At 40.0% G+C, this 16078-nt stretch overlaps 2 protein-coding genes across 2 annotated transcripts; both read left to right on the top strand.

The window, feature by feature from the left end:
- Nucleotides 1–1582: 1582 nt before the first annotated feature.
- Nucleotides 1583–7158, top strand: spag7 (sperm associated antigen 7). The gene is made up of 7 exons (XM_080866440.1): nucleotides 1583–1740; nucleotides 4875–4942; nucleotides 5050–5138; nucleotides 5255–5339; nucleotides 5425–5514; nucleotides 5894–6050; nucleotides 6138–7158. The coding sequence occupies exons 1-7, from the start codon at nucleotides 1656–1658 to the stop codon at nucleotides 6251–6253; spliced, it is 690 nt and encodes a 229-aa protein (XP_080722566.1). The 5' UTR covers nucleotides 1583–1655; the 3' UTR covers nucleotides 6254–7158.
- Nucleotides 7159–8621: 1463 nt separating this feature from the next.
- On the top strand, nucleotides 8622–15588 carry chrdl2 (chordin-like 2). Its single transcript, XM_080866596.1, has 11 exons — nucleotides 8622–8926; nucleotides 9359–9471; nucleotides 9564–9657; nucleotides 9767–9912; nucleotides 10574–10667; nucleotides 10847–10908; nucleotides 11442–11604; nucleotides 11727–11915; nucleotides 12010–12183; nucleotides 14385–14477; nucleotides 14599–15588. The coding sequence occupies exons 1-11, from the start codon at nucleotides 8860–8862 to the stop codon at nucleotides 14730–14732; spliced, it is 1329 nt and encodes a 442-aa protein (XP_080722722.1). The 5' UTR covers nucleotides 8622–8859; the 3' UTR covers nucleotides 14733–15588.
- Nucleotides 15589–16078: the final 490 nt, after the last annotated feature.

Below are 16078 nucleotides of genomic sequence, written 5' to 3' on the forward strand. Positions count from 1 at the left end.
AGTATCTCATAGCACAGCACCTGGAAAAATAGAAGAGTAAAACTTCAGTTAAACTTGCAATTAGAGATAATTTCTTATGGGTTTGTACCTTTAGCAAAAGCACTATAACAATCGTTCCACGCCTACCTGTATCTTCGGGGGCAGCCGTGATGACCAACAATGTATTCTTGAGCATAGCAGAACCGTCTGCAGAGTCCTCTATACCCACAAGTCCAGTACTGCGTTTCTGGATCAGTTCCTGTAGATAATTATTTAAAAATGACATTCCAGCATCCCTGATGAATGTTGGCTTACTGGCATTTCCATAAGCTATGGTGGCAACGAATCCTTCAGATATTTACAGCACCTAAAATGTATCTGACATAGAAAGTTGTATCGTTTTATGATGTCTTACTTCTCCTCAGTTCAAACACAAACAGGCCCAGTACACTTACGGTGTAGTTTGAGCATATGCGACACTTTGATTTGCTTCATTTCAGTCTCTTACTGTGACAAAGCGGATGCATTCAATCCTTACCCTCCCCAGCTGCGAGCATCAGGAGAAGCACGAGGAGAACCAAGCTCAGTCCCTTCATGTTTGGGTACCAATGAGCTTTCAGACACTGCCGCTGACGCGCTGGTGCTGCATTTATACAGCAGTTGAAGCACGGGGGAGGAGTCCGGCGTGCTCTGTCCAAATCACAATAGCAGAGCATCACTGAGTGATGAGAGTCTGAGGGCTGAAGGTCAGGACTGTCGGTTCACTCAGCATAATCAACAGCTGCAGCCTCTTGAGAATTTGAAGTTTCTTTTTGTTTATTATTCAAAAGAACCATCCCTGTAACTGTCTGTCAATATGCAAAACACAAACTAGTTCTTATAGGATATGCCCCTATGGCAGAGCAGAGCAGTTAATTTAGACGAGAGTGGACTCTTTCAAAAGAAAATGTAGCATTTAAAGGTAAAGGACTATCTAATATATTTGTATTACAGAAGGTAAGCAGAACAGTTCTGTCTGTCCTGCTGCACGTTCAAGCCTCTGTGCACGTACTGCTCTCCCCACCTCTGAATATGGCAGTAGTTCATGTGTTACTGCTGATGCTGGGAAACTCCAAACTGCACAAAACATGCTGGTCCAGTGACGCAGGGAATGATTGTTAACAAAACAATAACAGAGACATATATATATATAATTGGACAGCATGCCCTCTACTGCTCATGCAAAGTTATTTGCTGGCATGTTTGGCCCTCCCAAACAACACAAACAAAACAAATATTTATATACACATATAAACCTAGAAACTGGGCCAATCAAATGAGAAATGGGCTTCGGCTACAATTTTTCAAATTGAAAATAAAATTTTAAAAAAAAGAATGAGCATGAGAAGCCCAGCAGCATTACGATTGTCTGCAACAAGATGAAGCACAGAGCAATTTATGTATTTCAACGCGCTTACTGTTTTTGGTCTGGTAAATGTAATTGCGATTTAGAGAAACAGAAGTCTAAATCGATTCCACTACAGTTGTGCAGTACAACCTTCTGGTAGAAGGTGGCGCTGTGTAATTGAAATGCGGATATTTTGCCCCGGCGAAGACGGCTCAGTTCATCCGCGCCTGCGCAGCCTGTACAGCTGCAGCTAAAAACAGCCTTTACAGGTCTGCGCTATCATTTCAAGATGGCGGACCTCCTCGGTTCAATCCTAAACTCGATGGAAAAACCTCCTACAGTCGGCGACCAGGAAAGCCGACGAAAGGCACGAGGTACATATTGTATCGCCTAAACAGCGAATAGCGTCAAGCTAGTCTGAATCCGTTTAAATGAACGTGACGCGGGATTTAAACGTATGTGAAAATTGAAAGAAGAGGCGAACCAGGCATTTCTTGAGCTGCCATTGGTCAGTTCAGCTTTCAGTAAACGGCGGCTGACCTGGTTGAAGAGTTAGCACCGCCTCAACACAACATGCTGCAGACTGTCGCAGACAAGTCTGAGCTACGGGCAGCTGCTGAAACGCAAACCTGCCGAGAACAGTCCGTCTTTGCCATCTGATTAAGTTACCTCTGAGCTTTCACAATGCTCGGCTTTCAAATGCAGTTTCCTGAAAACCCAAGTTATTCGAATTCACGGTCATTAACCGGTCATTAACCCTTTCTGTCTCCCAACATCTTATCAAAATCTTAACTATTAGGTCTGGGAATGTGCTTCCTACCTTGGTTCCCTTTAATTGATAAATACTGTGTAGGCTGCTTAAAGCTTACAGTTACAGTCAGCAGCTATAACAAAAGCACATGTACTAAGAACTGCAGTAACTCTTAAGTTTCATATGGCTCCAGTAAAAATGGGATATTTGTTTGTGTAGATGCACTTTTAATGCTTTCAAGAGTCCTGCTCAAAACACTGGCAACACTGAGTGGAGTGTTGGTACAAATAAACAACAAAGAAATGTCTTTTCAGTTGTAGTGAGGACATGGGCACAACCTAGGGTTGCCAACCGTCCCTTAAAATACGGAATCGTCCCGTATTTCGAAACAAAAGTACACGTCCCGTATTGAGCTAATAAGGGACGCACTTTGTCCCGTAATACAGTGAGAATCAAAAGTAGTCTATAAATGTTTATGGAATTAACACTTTGTTTGAAAACATAATTCCCAGCCCCTCTCCTGCTTTGTGACCAATGAGCTGACAGCACACTTATGACAATTCGAGTATGACAATTCAGATTACCGCTCATCTCATTGGTCGAGGAAAGGTCGCTTACGGAGAAAATACCGGAAGACAACAGATGACCACAACAAGAAGCATGGCCAACAGGGAAACAAACGCCAACACTGCGGTGCAAGTCTCGGACGACAGTACACCTAAAGCTGGGCAAACACTGTGCGATTTTTTCAGTCACGTTATTCAGCTCCTGCTCAAACTGCACGATTGACTCGCAGGGGTTAGAAGTTGGTAGGTCACGATGCAGAGTCTCACACTATACCGCCCGATGCTCTGATGCGACCTGAGTGCTCACACTGTGCCTCCATAAAATGAAGGTTATAACAGAAAATCTGTCGCTCGCTCTCTCTGTCTTTCACTCACACAGACACACCACCACCATCAACTTTGCTAAATTGCTAATGAAAAACATTGATCGGGCAGCTGTGATTGAGCAGCAGTGTAGATCCAACTATTTTCACGGTTGTTGTGTCGTGATAATTTCTGAGGCCACATCGAAAAGGCTCGGATGAGCTTTCCAAAGTTCTACAAGTTGTACCTCCATCGCTTGTGTCCAGATCACACGCTGCACTGCCGTGTTGCGGCGTCTTTTTCGCCGACATTTGTGTTTGCGCGTGAGCAGTGTGACAAACTGCGGTGACACCCTCACGAGCGATTGATGAAAGGGAGCTGGTCGTGAGGTGTTAATCGCGTCTCGTTACCCCACGTATACTACACGATACACGACGCACGATGAAGGCCAAAATCGGGCCGATCGCCAAAACGGTCGCACGACTCAAAAATCGGCTCAAAATGGGCCAAAAATCGCACAGTGTAAGCCCAGCATTACACTCACACAGACACACACACCACCACCATCAACTTTGCTAAATTGCTAATGAAAAACATTGATCGGGCAGCTGTGACTGAGCAGCAATGTAAATCCAACTATTTTCACGGTTGTGTGCCTCCATCGCTTGTGTCCAGATCACACGCTGCACAGCCGTGCTGCTCCATCTTTTACACCAACGTTTACGTGTTTGCGCGCGAGCAGTGTGAGCGGCTGTGGTGAGACCCTCACGAGCGATTGATGATCGGGAGTTGGTCGTGAGGTGTTAATCACTTCTCGTTACCCCACGTATACTACACGACGCACGATGAAGGCCAAAATCGGTCCGATCACTCAAAAATCGGCTCAAAATGGGCCAAAAACCGCACAGTGTGAGCCCAGCATTAGAGCAGCAATGTTTGTTCAGAGAAAGGGAAGAATGGGAAAAGGAAAACACCTGGCTGGAAAAAGTTAATATGGGCATGTGCAGTGAATATCAGCGCTATGTGGCCAGAAGTGTGATAATATAATTTATTTTGTGTAATAAACAACTGCAAGGATAGATGATTACAACAAATAGATGACTAATACATAAAAGTAATACATAGATGAATAATGATGATGAGTTATGATGCGTAATCATGGGAACAAGCGGGTTTACAAACAGGAGCAGCTGATTAGCATTAAGCCAATTGTACTAAATGCACTAAATGTGCACTGTTACAAGAATGTTTTTCTTTCTATTGTTTTCTATTATTTTAAGTTAAGCAGGACAGAGTTCTTTTAAAGAAAGATTTACTTATATTCTCAAAAGTTAAGCATGACAGGCTTCTGTTTAAGAAGGAGACCTGTTTTATTGTGTTAATGTTGTCATTTTGAGCTAAAAATAAATGGCTAAATGATCATTTGTTTCACATGTGTTCATATCACAAAGAATACACATCTACTTAAATCAAATTCAAGTCAAATGGTTAAAAAAATAATTTCACACACAAAAAAAGAGCTAGAAAATTCACCACACTGGGAAGGGTGAAGACAACTGGGTCGCCCGGCCCTGGCCACGAGGTGTCCCTTATTTATTTTTCAGGGAGTTGGCAACCCTAGCACAACCAAATCTCTTTAATTAACTTTAGAGAGTGTGCATCTGTATAAAACATCACAGACATGCAACAGATAATAGGATCTGATGCCTGGTGATTTTGGGATTACAGGAAGCCCGTTGTTTTACTATCCTTGGGTCATTAAGGAAAACGACCAGTTTTTGCAGTAGGACTAGATGTTCTGTGTTTAACAGCGGGGCACTCTGAAAGTTTTCAGTACTAAAATGCCTGAGTAAACACATTAAAAATCAGTTGTTGTTGTTCTTTGAAGAGCAAGCAGCAAGGCTCAAGAAGATGGAAGAAGAGGAGAAAAGAAAGAAAGCAGAGTTCAGGAAAAAGGTGAGACCTTTAAGTGTCTTATCTAAGACAAAATGAATTTGTGATGCAGAGCTTTTCTGACCGCCCTAAATTAATCCTGCTATTTATCACATGCATCTTTTATTCAGATGGAGAAAGAGGTGTCAGATTTCATCCAAGACAGTTCACAACAGAAAAGAAAATACAATCCCATGGGGAAGATTGAAAGGAGTATATTGTACATACTATTTTTCTTTCATTACTAAAAAGTAAAACAAGCATTTATCTGCCTTGAAACACATTTCTCCCCCACTTGTCGATACTATTAAGATTTCATCTCTTCCTGTCTCTCAGACATGATGTTGCAGAGGTGGCTGGTTTGACGTCTTTTTCTTTTGGGGAGGATGAAGAGAGCCGTTACGTCATGCTTTTCAAGAAGGTACGAGTGCTTTGAAATCCAGTGTTGGATCTGAAAACAATCTTTTTAGTTTTATATGACTGATGGGAAAATGTTGTTGTGGCAGGAGTTTGCTCCATCAGATGAGGAGCTGGAAGCCTATCGCAAGGGAGAAGAGTGGGACCCCAAACTGGCCGAACAGCGGCGCAGACTAAAAGTAAGACTGGTGTTCCTCTGTTTTTATATATATATATATATATATATATATATATATTTATATAATTTTTATTTTTTTTTCTTCTTGTCTAATGTTATAATTCCTATATTTAAATATTTAGAAACTAAACAAATGTACCTTCTAAGAAGCTTCCAAAAAACACTTCCATACATATGCAAAGTTTGAAACAGTGATAATGGTAGTTGCTACTTATGCTACTTCTGTGTTAAAGTGGAAGAGTGGAGGAACTTTATGGCTCTGAGGTAAAGAAATTAAGTTGAATTTAAAAAAAATTAACTTCTTGATCACATTTCACTTTCGTGCTTGATGATGATTACCTTGAATTTCTCACCATGTTGCCCTTTCTTGTCACTTCTAGGAACAGGCTGCACTGGAAGAAGCAGCATCCAGTCAGACAGAAAAGTCACAAATATGCCCCAACTCTAACTACAGAGACAAGTACAGTCACCTGATTGGCACTTCAGCTGCAAAAGATGCTGCACATACACTTGAGGCCAACAGGGCTTATGGCTGTGGTGAGTGTAGAGGCCGGCTTACAGAAATGAAACACTTTGCTTTGTGTCATTCTCTTTGGTCATTGTGTTGGTTGTTTTCTGTCCCAGTGCCGGTGGCCAACAAGAGGGACACTCGCTCCATAGAAGAAGCCATGAATGCAATCAGAGCAAAGAAACGGCAGAAGCGCGAGGACGACACGGGGGCGCACGGCAGCAGCTCTTGAGTCTCCGGCACGTGTGCCGTCTGTCTGTCTGCTGTTTGCGTGTGCGAGCACGTAAGTGCGTTTATGTGTGTCTCATTCATCCTATAATGCAATATCCTGTACTTCAGATGTACAAACGTTTAATTTATGTATCAACAAGCAAGTGTTTTCTCATGCTTTGTGACCAAGACTGTGCTAAAATTATAAAAACTTGCTCAGTGGAGGATCTTCAGGTGTGCTGGTGTCTGAGAACTGGGTTGTTAAACACATTTAACATTTGCCTCACACTCACATGTGAACTGTATAGTATAAACATGTTATATGAGTGTTCAGATGCATAAAACCATAATGGCAGAATATTTTTAGCAGATTTAAGCACGGCTGCGCAGGATGAACTTTAAAAATCCAGCTGTTAGGTAGTTAAAATTGAACTCTGCACTGACAGTGTCCAAAATGTCCAGTACAGTTTTTTTTTTTTTAAAGCCGTAATCTCATATTTTAACAAGGGTTTGGTTTGTTGAATTTTTCTTTTCAGTCTAAACCTATGTCACATTGTAAAGATGGAAGCATACCATTTTTGTCTGTCACATGAGGAAACCCTCTTTTAGAAATCTTTCTGTAAACCTGCACTGACTGTGTATTCTTTAACTCCAGTGTAAATGTTTTATTAAAAAGCCATGTGATTGCTTACAAAAGGCATCATAATAGGAGTCGGAGTACCAGACTTCTTCTTAGGATGTTGTGCTCTCAGTTTTGTTTTCTGGTTTGTTTGGGTTTGTTTTTTTTTTTGTTTTTTTTTTTAAATTTCATGTCTTTTGTTTGTTACAAACAAGAATTCATGCAGGTGTTCCCAGCATCTTAGTGTCTCTTTTAACATGGTTGTATCGTTTTATCCCCAATGTATTAATAAATGGAGAAAAGTATTAGTTCTTTGTATGTTTGATCCCGTCTCTATTCTCTCAGCAGGGCGAAAAGCTCTCACTCAATACAGCTACATGCATAAACATCTTATAATCAAATCAGCAACTGTGATACATCACTGTCCAATCATAATGGCAGTTACAGTGTATCTACTTGCACTAAATTCCTTTTTTACATTTTCTCTATTGATGTCTTGTTTTATATCACACACGCTGCCTTGGCTTGAGGTCAGGGGCTGCTGCTCTGACATCCTCCGGTAATGTCTTTCTCTGCAGTTCATCTTGTAATCGGAAGGTTGCCGGTTCAAGCCCCAACTCTGACAGTCTCGGTCGTTGTGTCCTTGGGCAAGACACTTCACCCGTTGCCTACTGGTGGTGGTCAGAGGACCCAGTGGCGCCAGTGTCCGGCAGCCTCGTCTCTGTCAGTGCACCCCAGGGCTGCTGTGGCTACAATGTAGCTGCCATCACCAGTGTGTGAATGAGTGGATGACTGAATGTGTAAAGCGCTTTGGGGTCCTTAGGGACTAGTAAAGCGCTATATAAATACAGGCCATTTTTTACAGTTGTGAATTTATTGTTTCCTTGATCATTGCAGCCACGAACTACAATACTCCTTCCACGGTTGGTATGAGGTTTTGGCGTTTACTATGTCTTCTGTTGCAAAACTGACATGTAAAGCGATGCTTTGATTTACTGTTTTTCTTTCATATAACTAAATGCTAAAACAAAAAAAGAGTTGTGCAGATATTTTGCTGTTACCAGTGGGTTCTTCTGATAAATCTTTCAGAAGTATGTAGATTTTGCCAGGAAATATAGTTTTTGTATGTAAACTTAATGGCCACTCCACTTGTTCAGCCTTTTGATAATATAAACATCTAATTAGCCAATCACATGACAGCTGCCCAGTGATTTTAAAAATGTGGACAAGATGGACCTGTCGCATTAGAATGAGTAGGAAAAGTAATTTAAGTGACTTTGAACTGTTGATCTGCTTGGAAGTTTTGCCCAGCCATCTCTGACGATTACACAGAATGGTCTGGAAGAAGTAAATATCCAGTGAACAGCAGTAGCTTTAACACGTGACTCCCAAGCAGCTTTTGGAAAGATCATTTGCACAGAGGGTCACTTTTACTGATTCGTTTAATAAAAAAAAATACAAACATCTTTGTTTTATCACTTTATGAATAATCAAAGCATAAATCCTGGTTCATAACCTCTTTGCTACAACTCCAGCACACTGTTAAAGATTAAAACAGTTCAATCCACATTTTAAACGGCGCCTGTCTCAAACAGCTAAAGAAACGCTTTTAGGGAATTCCTATTAACGCTGATACAAATACATGAGTGCAAGGTTAAATTATTTAAGTGCTTTTATTGCCGTAATTTTGGTACTTTCTACTTTCTAAAGAGAGGAACTGACACTTTTTCTTGAAACAGTGACATTCTTCCACTTCTGTAACGCGGTCGCTGTTTAAGCTGTTTCGCTTGTGATACGTCCACTCTAATGCCATCCCTGTTTGTCTCCTGAAGAAGGCGCCATAGATTATCCAACAAAAAAAAGTAGGATTTTTTTTTAAAATTCCTGTTTCACACTGTCCTGCAGTTTCTGTCCCGCAGAAACACATATTTATTGCGCATTGAAGAGTCAGTCGGGCACATGTAAAAAAAAAAAAAAAAAAAAAAAAAAAAAAAGAAGCAAGAAAAGAAATGAAGTCCATGTTTTTGTTCATTTTCATTATTTGGTTTGCAGCTGCAGAGCTAAAACCCCGGAAAGGTAAGAGCAGACTGTTGATGCTTATTCTTTCCTGATCAAACGTGTCTTTGAGGGGGGCTTTAAATGTTAAGGAGGGGGAGAAAAGCATGAAAATGCGACTCAAATGAGAAAAGTTTGCTCGGATTCCGCGACTCTATATTAGGATTAACGTGTTTGCTGCACAGTTTTCTTTCTCTTTTGCTGTCACAGAAGTCAGCAGAAGTTAAATCATGACTTCTGTTTCTCTAAATAGTCTTAGGGAACAGTCCGCTGTTTGGCATCTGATACGTTTTCCACGTTTTAACCCAGTTTACACAACTCAAAGGTGACAGTTGCTTTGGAAAATGTTTTATGCAGTACTGAAGTAGTGTGAATGTCTTTATTTTCTGCCGATCCGTTTATCTGCGCCATATGCGTTTCTCAGTAGCTCATCTTTTTTTGTTTAACTCTCAGGGTCCGGTTTGGTGTGTACTTTCAAAGACAAGACATATATCCCAGGAGACAGCTGGCATCCTTATCTAGAGCCTTTTGGGTACATGTTCTGCATACGCTGCGTCTGCACAGAGGTAAAGTTGATACATTAAAGGGATATTACACCAAAAGAAGCCAAAGTTGCTTAAATAGCAGCCTATAAATTCTGGGATTTGCTCTCTTTTAGACAGGCCATGTGAAATGTAACACAATCAAGTGCCCTGTCCTGCCATGTGAAAACCCTGTAGCTGAGCCTCAGCAATGCTGTCCGAGATGCACAGGTAGACTGACTCGTCACACACTGTCAGCTTAAGCTTTTGAGAAAAACTACTTCTGTTGTGGTTTTTAAAGCATCCCGTCCTGCTTGGTGTGTTCTCCCCCCTCTCCCAGACGAGCCGAGGATTCCTGCAGGGCTGAGGGCTTCGGTGAAATCCTGCAGGTATAATGGGAGCATTTATCAGCCCGGGGAGACATTCACCAAACACAACCTCTTCCCATCCAAGCAAAGCAATCAGTGTGTTATGTGCACATGCTCTGTGAGTTCAGTCTAATTTGATACTTTCATTTCTTAGTTTCTGAATAAAGAGTTTTCATTTTTCAGAGAGAGTTTGATTGTAAAAAGGATGTAAAATGCAAAAGAAATAGGAGAATATTCAGAACCTTTGCAATGTAATTCATATTGAAATGTTAGATATGTAAAGAAAAATCATTATATACATGTGTGGGGTGTGTTTTTTTAAGTATAGTGTTATTGCATGTATGAGAAGAAGTAGCTGCCAGTGTTATGCAGTTGTAAGTGAAATGCATTGCTGTCTTGCTTTGGCTGTGACATGCACATAATACAAAGTGTACTTTACAATATAGAGCAGCATGACAAGCTAATGTTTAAGCTTTTAAGTGCTTTTTGCTTAAAATGTTGTACAAAAACAGAATAAACAGCAATTATTTAACCAGTGAATAACTTACAGGTACAGGTTTAAAAACAGTGAAAAAAGCTTTCGTCACATTTCTTTGCCGTGCTGTATCTGAACAAAGGGCAATTTGTTTTTTTGGTAGCGATATGATGTGCTGTTAAAATACATTTTGCTATCACAGCATGGTTATTATTATAATATTATCTAATTCATTCCACTTTTTACAATAGATAGTTCTCGAATGTCATTTTTTTCTTAATATTGGATTTTTTTCTTATCACAGGATGGAAACATCTTCTGTGCTCTGAAAACCTGCCAACCTATCACCTGTTCCTCCCCGGCGTCTGTTCCAGATACCTGCTGTTTGCTGTGTAAAGGTAGTCAATCTTCTCTAAGCTGACAAAATGCCTTTATTCAGTTTCCAAGATGGAATTCACGAAGCAGTAAGGAGCACTATTTTAGGATTTTCACATATAGGTTAGGGGCTGAGCAATGTAGCTGGTTAATAAGAGTGTTTTTTTTTATATTGATCTACATTCCCCTTTTTTTCTCTTAGATCATGGCGTCAGTGGGTCCTCATCAACTGAGGATGGAAACCATCAGCTAAACAGAGGAGTTGTATGTATTTTGCTGATTGCTTTCGTGGGAAATTTGCCTGCATTTGAAAATTATATTTAAATTTAGTTTAAGACTGCAAAGTGGTCTCACCAGTTTAGTAGCTGCAGTTTAATTATAGGGCTTGAAATCTAACAGGATCTGGTAAGCTGTCCTCGTCCGTGTCACCGTGATCACGACAAAAGTCGGAGCAAGCAGGCTGATTTTTTCCCCCTTATGCAGTTATCCGCCCAACTTGGCATCATATTGTTCAGATTCTTTGTGAATCACCCATTTGCTGTGATTGTTAGTGACAAAGGCACAATCTGTGGTTCATTTGGCCCAATCACTGCGCAGCACTGAGCTGCACTGTCATCCTATTTAAAGGGGAAAAAATGAGCTAAAAGCAGTGACTCAGATGTCTTTAGCAATGTTATTAACTTTAATGATTTGGGGCATATTCTGATGTTCCTTCAGTTTTCACTTTGGGGGCAAAGCAAGTAACTCCAGTAGCTAAATACATGAAGGATAACTGCATTGTCTTCTGTTTTACATAGAGGCATTCGGTTGATCAGTGCTCTGGAGAACAGAGCAGGGTGCGGTCCAACCGCGCCACTGCACCCAGGACCTCTCCTAGAGGCCCGAGTCTCAGTAAACTCAACCTTAAAGGGGCTTCAGAGACCACCGTGAAGATTTTGTTGCAGAGGAAACACCAAAGAGGTGAGACTTTGTCAAAACAGAAAGATCATTTGTAGGCATTTTATTTTATGTACATGCTTCTCACAACTTTACAATCGTTTCCATATGTAGCGCAACACTCAAATGTTTTCCATTTCTCTCAGCGTGTTTATACAATGGCAAGACATACTCTCATGGAGACATGTGGCACCCAGTTTTGGGTAAAGTCCTGGAATGCATCCTGTGCACTTGTACTGACGGGATATCGGACTGCAAACGCATCACATGTCCTACCCAGTACCCTTGCCAACATCCTATGAAATCAGCGGGAAAGTGCTGCAAGACTTGTCCAGGTAGTCAAACAATACTTTGGCTGTTTATACAGATCTGATGTTGATGGACTGTAAACATCATCCATTCAACCGCTCTCCTAATTGTTTTCCCCAGAGACTAAAGCTGAAAGTAACCAGACCCAGTGCTATCTCGGACATAAAAATAACCTCTTGGTGTATAAAGTTGAATCAGCTCTGAATGTTGACTCACCCAACGCAGTTAGGATCATTGCTGTTGAAAGACAAAGTACTGCTGAAGTTGAAGTACAAGTATGGAACACTATAGAAGGTACTGCACCCGCTCCTCTGAGCTATATTATAGGAAAAGTTAACATTTTTTTCAAACGTGCTCATTTTTTCTTGCCGAGTATTAGATGAGAAGATTGTGAGCATGTACAGGTTTCCTGACTGTTCAGTATCATCACTCACTTAGCATACAGAGTGGCTTTCATTCATTTTAGAGGTGCTGGTCAGCAGATTCTCTTACCTGAGCCAAGCTATTTTCTTCATATTTCCAGTCTTTATGAGAGTGTAACTTAACTCCCTCCAATAGACTGTACATAAAAGCTGCACCACTGCTCCAGCTCTCAGACCTGAACCTCCAGCAGAAGTGCCTTAAATCTAAATTATTAATAACAACTTCTCTGATTTGTACCAAAAACACATGAAAATCTATGAGAAAAAGAGGGTCTACCTTGTGGTTCAAGCTACCACGTGAGGATGGAGTGCCTTCAGCTTTGGTTTAAAAACAAGACAGCAATAGAAGAAATCCTGAACTTGAGGCTTTAAATTGGTAGTTCACAAACCCTAAAGTAGCTTTATGGTGGTTACATCCATCTTTGATATACAGCTTAGTCGTACCTTTATATTAAAGATATAGTGTGTGTCACGACTGTCGTTCTTCTCACCTAACACTTGACAACAGAGCAAAAAAGAATAGAAAGCCAATTAGAACAAAGTGGGAATGCTGTGTAAAATGCAAACAAAAACATCATGCTGTGATTTGTCTCATAAACCCATATTTTATTCACAATAGATCACAGAAAACATCTAAAAGTGAAAACTGAGAAAATGTACAGTTTTAAGATCAAAATATATTCTTGATGGTCGCAACATGCCTCAAAAAAAGTTGGGACAGGGTAATGTTTGCCAGTGTGTACCACCTCTCTTCTTTTAACGACAGCCAATAAATTTGTGGACTTTTAAGAGAGGAATCTTGTCCCATTATTGTCCAATATAAAATTATTGCTAAAACAGTCTTCTTTGTTGTATTTTTAATTTCGTGACACGCCAAATGTTTTCAGTTGGTGAAAGGTCTGGACTGCAGTGGAGTATGCGGTTTAGCATTGTTTTGCCGAGATGCAAGCCTGATGGTGCCTTTCAAGCTGCCAAACTCATAGCCACTAATGCACCTCTATACCTCTATACTTCAGAGATTTTCTGATTTTCTGAATTTCTGATTTTGATTCATCTGACCTCAGGACAGTTGTCCACTTTGCCTCGAGAGTTTTAGCCCAGAGAAGACAGCGATGTGTCTCGATCATGTTCACATGTGGTTTCCTCTTTGCATGACAGAGCTTTGACTTGCATTTGTTGATGGCACAGTGAACTGAGCTCACGAAGTGATTAATGCAATACCGAAGATCATAGGCTTCCAGTACTGATTTTTGGCCTTTTCCTTTGAGCACGGAAATTTCTTCACATTCTCAGAATCTTTTGGTGATATTATGTACTAAGATGATGGAATCTTTTAATTTTATACCAAGAAAAATGATTCTGAACTTGCTCCACTATTTGCAGTTTTTGCAGATTAGTGACTACCTTCAGTTCAATTAGTTGTTTTTATGTAGCACCAAGGTAAAAATGCTGCAATATTAGAAAGACACTCCTACACGTCCCCCTATGGCAAGTGCTTGGAGACAGTGGCAAGGAAAAACTCCCACTGAGCAGGAAACAGGAAGGGACATCCATCTCTTGTGATTGGTTGGAAGTGAGGGGAGGGAGAGAGAAACAGAGTTTCATAACTATTAATGATTAAATGCAGAGTGTTGTATAAACACACAGGGAATGAAAAGAGATGACTACGTCTTAGAAACTCTGCCTTGGCTAGATGCTCTTTTTACCCAGGCACGTTACTAACCTGTTGCCAATGAATCTAATTAGCTGCAAAACGTTCCTCCAGCTGTTTCCATTTAGTACAACTTACTTTTCCCACCTATTGTTGCTCCTGTTCCAAGTTTTTTGAGACGTGTTGCTACCATCGAATTTAAAAATAAGCTTACTTTTGTAAAATAGTCACATGTTTAAACGTTTAATGTTTTTTCTATCGTTCTATGAAAAATACATCATTTAATTCCATTTTTATTTATTTTTGTTCCCCTCAACTCTTCTGAAATTGGGGTTATAGTTTCCAAAATGTGAAAAGCAAGACAAACATACAGCACGGCTGCACCTCTGTGTGATTCTCCTCTGAGTCCTTTATTCTTACAGGCGTTTTGCAATTAATGGAAATTGGCGACATTCAAAGGAAAGACATTTTGGATCATCCAGAGAACTGCACGTTGCTCACAACACTCGATGAAGGTTTGTTTTTTGAAGCGACTGATTTATGTGGCAGATTTTGAAATCATTATTTTGGACTTATCTTACTGTGATTTTGTGTGTGTGTGTATCAGGTTTACATCAGTTCTCATTTATTTTTCAGAGACATGGAGAAAATTTAAAGAGGAAGGAGAAAATCTGAGTAAAGCTCCTCAGACCACGATTTGTGAAGATGGCATTCGGGAGATTGTGACTTTCCTAAATCCTAAGCAAACCGAAGGCCTGTGTTCACCCTAATTGTCGCTATATGTATCATTATTCAGAATAACTACTTGGATGTGCAAGTCAAATATATTATCTATACTGTTTTTAATCCATCATTGACCATCATGTTTAATCATCACATATTTTTAGTTTTAAACTGTTAGGTTGCACAGTCTGTAGCAGTGCGCTCGACAGCTGACTTGCTTATGATGTGTACTTGTAATAATTCAAAAACTATCATGAATTTAGCTAGGTGCTGTAATTATAAACAAAATGTGAACATGTGAATAAGAAATGTAGATTTCTTAGCAGCTTCATTCAGTTGTAATTTTGGGACGAAGGCTTCAAAGACTGTTTTGGCATTCACTCAGTGGGATCAGTATTTGTGGAAGAAGGGAAAGGCTTTGCTTAAGTACATGAAAGGAACTTGTATTTTAATATAAGTTGGGATAGAAGCCACATTTTGTTTGTTTGTGTGGTCATCAAAGTATTTATTGTAAATACAGCAAGTTTTTGTCACCTTATTTAAAGGGTATTGTTTCCTATATGATTTCTGTGTAGGGGAGAGCGGGGTAAGTTGTCACACGGGTAAGTTGTCACACTGTTCATAACTCCAACACTAGAGGCTCTATCTCAAAAATGAAATAGCCACTTTGTGTGACTTCTTCTTCTATAGTCAACCTCCTGTTCACATGTAGTCAAGACTGCTCTAATCTGAGGTGAGCACATCTTTTTTATTTTTTTGACCTAAAAGGAAAAATAAATCACTTTAAATTTTCGTCAGTACAACTTTGTTAGGTATAGATGTTACAAATTATTATTTTACACAAAATAGAGGAGACATTAACGTGTCTTTTGATACTTCAGCTGATGTGCTATGTTGAGCTAACCCTGACATTTAGCCAAAATTAGCATAAATGTCAGTTTGGGGCAAGTTGTCTCATTAACTTTGGGGCAAGTCGTCACATGTGACAACTTGCCCCAGTACAAATAAATGCTCCAAAAAATTGATATTGTAATTCATTTGTATTTGTAATAAGGTTTTTGAAGAAAGGAAGGAGAGGCAGGAATTAAGGAAGGAAGGAAGAAAGTAAGATGGTTCAAAATTATCAACGAAAGACAGAGCGTGGCAGAACACCACCTGACATTATGTTAAAGGCAGTCAGGCAGGTAAAGATGCAGAACAAATCAATCAGAAGTACAGCAAAGGATTTTGACATAAATTACCGTACTCTAACTCGGTATTGTCAAAAGATTACCAGAGAAGAAATTGAAAGTCAGACAGCCATGCCAACAACAATGGTTGGTTATACAACGCCAAGGAAGATTTTTTCCCCTGATTTGGAAAAGCAGCTTGTTGAATATATTACTAGGTCAGC

The sequence above is a fragment of the Rhamphochromis sp. 'chilingali' genome, assembly GCF_963969265.1.
Source record: "Rhamphochromis sp. 'chilingali' genome assembly, chromosome: 19".
Taxonomy (NCBI): Eukaryota; Metazoa; Chordata; class Actinopteri; order Cichliformes; family Cichlidae; genus Rhamphochromis; species Rhamphochromis sp. 'chilingali'.